This window comes from Ornithorhynchus anatinus, chromosome X5 (assembly GCF_004115215.2).
Source record: "Ornithorhynchus anatinus isolate Pmale09 chromosome X5, mOrnAna1.pri.v4, whole genome shotgun sequence".
NCBI classification, from domain to species: domain Eukaryota; kingdom Metazoa; phylum Chordata; class Mammalia; order Monotremata; family Ornithorhynchidae; genus Ornithorhynchus; species Ornithorhynchus anatinus.
Genome location: NC_041753.1, coordinates 24089743 through 24094736, shown reverse-complemented (window position 1 = coordinate 24094736; position 4994 = coordinate 24089743). Strand labels below are relative to the sequence as shown.

At 58.8% G+C, this 4994-nt stretch overlaps 1 protein-coding gene across 1 annotated transcript; it reads right to left on the bottom strand.

Annotated features, from left to right (window-relative positions):
• LOC100076166 (olfactory receptor 10-like) lies at window positions 1-4447 on the bottom strand. Its single transcript, XM_029054646.2, has 2 exons — window positions 4306-4447; window positions 1-959 (listed from the first exon to the last, which is right to left on the bottom strand). Exons 1-2 carry the CDS (start codon window positions 4445-4447, stop codon window positions 1-3), a joined length of 1101 nt encoding a protein of 366 aa, XP_028910479.2.
• Between the last annotated feature and the right edge of the window lie 547 nt (window positions 4448-4994).

The window sequence follows — 4994 nt, the reverse complement described above, 5'->3', positions numbered from 1 at the left end:
CTAGAGGCCTCGGGCCTCCTGCCCCTTCAGCAGCCTCCCCAGGGCCCGCTTCACATCCTGGTTCCTCAGGCTGTAGATGAGGGGGTTGAGGGTGGGGGTGACCACCGTGTAGAAGAGGGTGACGAACTTACCCCGCCCCTGGGAGTAGCGGTGGACGGGCTGGAGGTAGACGCTGATGGCGGAACCGTAGAAGAGGGTGACGGCGGTCAGGTGGCACCCGCAGGTCCCCGCCGCCTTCCGCCGGCCGCCGGCCGACCGCATCCTCAGCACGGTCCGGGCGATGTGGCCGTAGGAGACCAGGATGAGGGACACGGGTACCAAGAGGACCAGCACCCGGGTCACGAACATCTTGGCCTCCGTCCCGCCCGGGTTCCGCTCGCAAGTCAGCCTGAGCAGGGCGGGCATCTCACACAGAAAGTGGTCGAGGCGACGGAGGCCACAGAGGGGCAGCGCCCCCACCAGCCCCGCCTGGACCAGGGAGCTGAAGGCGCCCCCCAGCCAAGAGACGGCCGCCAGGGCCCGGCAGAGGGCCGGAGGCACCAGGGCGGCATAGCGGAGCGGGCGGCAGACAGCGGCGTAGCGGTCGTAGGCCATGACGGCGAGGAGGAAGCACTCGGTGCAGCCCAGGGCCAGGGAGACGCAGAGCTGGACCATGCAGCCGAGGTGGCCGATGGTCTGGGCCTGGCCGCGGAGGTTGGCCAGGAGCCCGGGGGTGATGCTGGTGGCGTAGCAGAGGTCCAGGAAGGACAGGTGGCCCAGGAAGTAGTACATGGGCGTGTGGAGCCGGGGGTCCAGGCGGGACACCACGATGATGGCCGTGTTGCCCAGCATGGTCAGGAGGTAGGAGGTCAGGACGATCCCAAAGAGGACCGGCTCCAACTGGGGCCAATCGGAGAAGCCCACGAGGAAGAAGTCCCCTCTGGAGCTCTCGTTGGACAGCCGCCTCTGTCTCATGTCACCTAGACGGATGAAAGAATCAGCGCAGGAGAGGACCTCGAGAGGTCAATCGGTCCCGACCCCCGCCTCTGGGTGGCTCAGTACCCGGTCCGCCTTTGCCCCTTTCCAAAGTGCTCCTCTGATCCTCTGCATCGGGCTGTGATGCAGGCTCTCCCCTCAGTTTTCCCTTCTCTTTCGTTTTTTCTTGGTTTTATTTAATGGTGTTTGCTAAGTACTTGCTAGGTACCGGGCACTGAACTAAGCGTTGGGGTAGCTACAAGCTAATCAGGTTGGACTCAGTCCACGTCCCAATTGGGGCTCCCAGTCTTAATTCCCATTTTACAGGTGAGGGAACTGAGGCACGGAGAAGTGAAGTGACTTACCCAAGGTCACAGAGCAGGGAAAGCGGCAGAGCCGGGACGGGAACCCAGCTTCTTCTGGCTCTTTCCACTAGGCCAGACTACTTCTCCAGATGGGAATTCTCCCCAAGCCATTCATCTTTCCCTGAATCTCCCTGGCTGCCTAGAGAGAGGATCACTATTACCTCATGACCCTGCTCCCGGGTCATTTGCATATTGTCCGTAGCTCCCATCTGGCATTTGGGAGCTGGGTTTGTGTCTCCAACGCTGCTATACCGTACTCTCCCAAGCACTCAGTACAATGTTCTGCACATGTTAAGCATTCGATAACCATGAGGTGTATGCAGGCAGGGAAGGGCACCAAAGCTGAGTAGAGGCAGGGGGATGGCTGAGATGACCCCTATAGCATCCAGGGAGAGTGAATGGGCCCGGGGAGGGGTGGGGCCCGAGGAGGACCGCGGAAGCCCGGGCTCTGGCTCTGCCTTTACCTTGCGCAGGCCGGCTCAGAGATCCAGGCCGGGAAGATTTTTATGCTTGCCCGAGGTGGACGGGGATCACGGTCTCTCCCTGGAAGAGAGGTGGTGCGCCCCGGGCACGGAAGTGGGACGGGGTCTGTTTATGCCTCAGCTCCCCTCGGGGACCCGGTCAATTAGCAACCAGCTCCGAGGTGTCCAGAGAGGAGCTGTGGGGAGAAGGGGCATCCCCCAGAGCATAACTGCACCCTCGGTTGGGACCTCTCCTCCCTGGCCTCCCTCACGCCCACCACCGACCTGGCTCCTTCCCGTGGGTTGGCTGGAAGCGGCGAAGGAGACTCTAATCAGTCAATCAATGAGAGTAATTGTCCTACATATTAAGCTCTGACTGTGAGCCAAGCACTCTACTAAGCACTGGGGTAGATACAGGATAATTAGGTCGGACCCAGTCCCTGTCCCACTTGGGGCTCAGGGATTAAGGGGGAGGGAGAACAAGTATTGAATCCACAGTTGAGGAAACTTAGGACAGAGAAGTTAGGTGACTTGCTCAAAGTCACCCAGCAGGCAAGAGGTGGAGTTGGAATTATCAATCCATCAGTCTGTGCCTCAGAATGGGGATGAAGCCTGTGAGCCCCGTGAGGGACATGGACAGTGTCCAATCTGATTAGCTTAGTAATAATAATAATAATTATGGTATTGGTTAAGTGCTTCCTATGTTCCAGGCACTGTACTTGTATCCGCTGGGGTGGATACAAGCAAATTGGGTTGGACACAGTCCCTGACCTGCAGAGGGATCACAATCTTAATCCCTATTTTACAGATGAGGTAACTGAGGCACGGAGAAGTGCCTTGCACGTAGCAAGCACTTAACGGGCATCACTTTTTTAATGAAAAGTCCCTTCACCTATCTGGACCTCAGTCACCTTGTCGGTAAAATGGGGATTAAGGCTGTGAGCCCCATGTGGGACACGGACTCTCCCCAACCTGATTATCGTGTATCTATCTTAGCGCCTATTTCAGTGCCTGGGACATAGTAAGGGCTTAACCAATTCCATACATGAAAAGAGAGGATACTAAACCATTTTGTTTTGGGCTTCTGTGTCGCTGGGGGCAGAAGGGACCTCTGCAGGCCGAGAGTTAATGTGAGAGGGGGAGCAGGAAGAGGGGGCAGAAGAAGAGGGCTGGGAGACAGGTGGGGCACGGCAAATTTTCCCAGCTGGAGCAAATGCCGGGTACACAGTGATTTTAGAAAACAGGTTTGGGAGATCCAGAGAGAGGAGATCAGTTCTGGGCGTATTATGAGCTACAAGATAGCGGCAAAGTCAGGGTCACTCGGCCTGTCCTCCTGCCTCCCTCCAGGCCCCGTGGAGAGCGACTGGGGCAGTCTGTTATATTGTCCTCTCCCAAGCGCTTAGTCCAGTGCTCTGCACACAGTAAGCACTCAATAAATATGATTGACCGGCTGAAGAGACCACCCTGCCGCCACTTTTGGGAACTTCCTGGGAGCCTGTGGACTCTCCCAGGCAATTAGGACAGTATTGGGCCCTCAGGAGGTGCTCGGTAAACTCCCCTGATTGATTGATTGGCTACAGGGGCAGGTGACCTTTAAGGAGGAGGCAGTCAGCTTCTCACGGGAGCAATGGGGGTGCCTGACCTCCCCCCACAGAGGGCTCCGTACCGAGATGTCATGTGTGAGAACTACAGGCATCTGCTCTGGCTGGGTAAGGATGCGGCCCACCTACAGGGGCGAGGGGGGGATGGGACACCTCAGAGCCCTCAGCTCCAGCAGCCCTGGACATTGTTTAACTGGCCAGAATGGAGGCCAGTGGGTTAGAGGGCCTACGGTGGGGTGGGAGGGGGAACCTCAGCCCCAGACATTGTTTAACTGGCCAGAATGGAGACCGAGGTTGATGGAAGCGGCGGGGAAGCAGATGCTAGTTTGCCGTTCACCCCGGAGGCTGATTCTGGGAGGACCCGTGGCCCCAGTGACAGTGGTAGTGAGGTCCATTTCTCAGCCCTGAATTTCAATCCTTTCTCCTCCCGGGCCAGGGTTCTCACTGCCTAAACCAGAGATCATCTCTCTCTTCAAGCGTGGGGAGGAGCCTTGGATAGCCAATCTCCCAAGAAATGTGAAGGTAGAGTTTCCCAGAGAGTCCCGTCCGGGTGAGACCTCCCCCCCCCCCCCCCCCGCCCCCCGTCCCGGCCCAAACCATCAGCATCTGTCGGGACTGACTGGGAAGAGTGGAGCAGGGGTCTTATCAGGAGCTGGGGGTAGGCAGCAAGGGGGATTTGGGTTAGACCTCAGTTAGAACTTCCTGGCAAGGAGCTAGGGAGGTTGGAATGGCTCCTCGGGGAAGGTGGGTTTTTGCACGTGTTATGAAGGCAAGGAGGGGGATGTGGTGAGGAGGAGGGGCGGGGATGGAATTCTGAGCTGGGGGAATGGTTGGGGCAGGGGACTTGTGGGGCCGGGGTGGGTGGGTTTGCCCAGTAGTGGGCTTGGAAGAGGGCTCCCCTTTCACCTTGGTGTTCTTCCCTACCTGCAGAGGTTGGAAGTGTGGGAGAGGAGGAGGAGGAAGATGGCAGCGCGAGAGGGCTGCTTGTGGCCAAATCCAAGATGGTGGTCGGGGGTGGGGGTGAAAGTGGACTGACCTCCTCACCCACCAGAAGCTCCAAGGCCATGGCGAGGAGGCCTGCGTCCCCCTGCCCACCTCACCGGTCCCCGGCTTTCCCCCCCCCCCCCCCCCAAGCTTGCCATCCTCTGAGGGAAGAATTGGGCAGGGGCTGGGGGAGCACAATAATCATCCCGGCGTTCGTTAAGCGCTATGTGCTGAGCACTGGGGAGGACACAAGACAGTCACGGACATGGACGGGGACTCCCCCTGACACGGGGCTCCTGGTTTAAGTCGGAGGGAGGACCCATCTTGAATCCCCGTTTCACATTTGAGGAAACTGAGGCACAGGGAAGTGAAGTGACTCGCCTAAGTTCTCACAGCAGGCAAGTGAGGGAGCCGGGATTAGAACCCAGGTTCCCTGACTCCCAGGCCCGGGCTCTTTCCTCCAGGTCACGCTACCCGTGGGGTCCCCTCAATGGGAAATGCTTCAGGAACAGGAGCCCGCACGGAAGGGGGCAATCACAGCGCTGGCTGTTTGCTCAGCCCTGGTCATGCTGACTCACCCCTGCCCGACCCCACTGGGGTCCGGAGGACAGAGGGGGCAGGCGGGGAGA

Coding starts and splice junctions, on each gene's coding strand:
- LOC100076166 (XM_029054646.2), bottom strand. CDS start 4,447: ATGGCCTTGGAGCTTCTGGTGGGTGAGGAGGTCAGTCCACTTTCACCC. Junction 960..4,305: donor CACACTTCCAACCTCTGCAG/GTAGGGAAGAAC, acceptor TCATCCGTCTAG/GTGACATGAGACAGAGGCGG.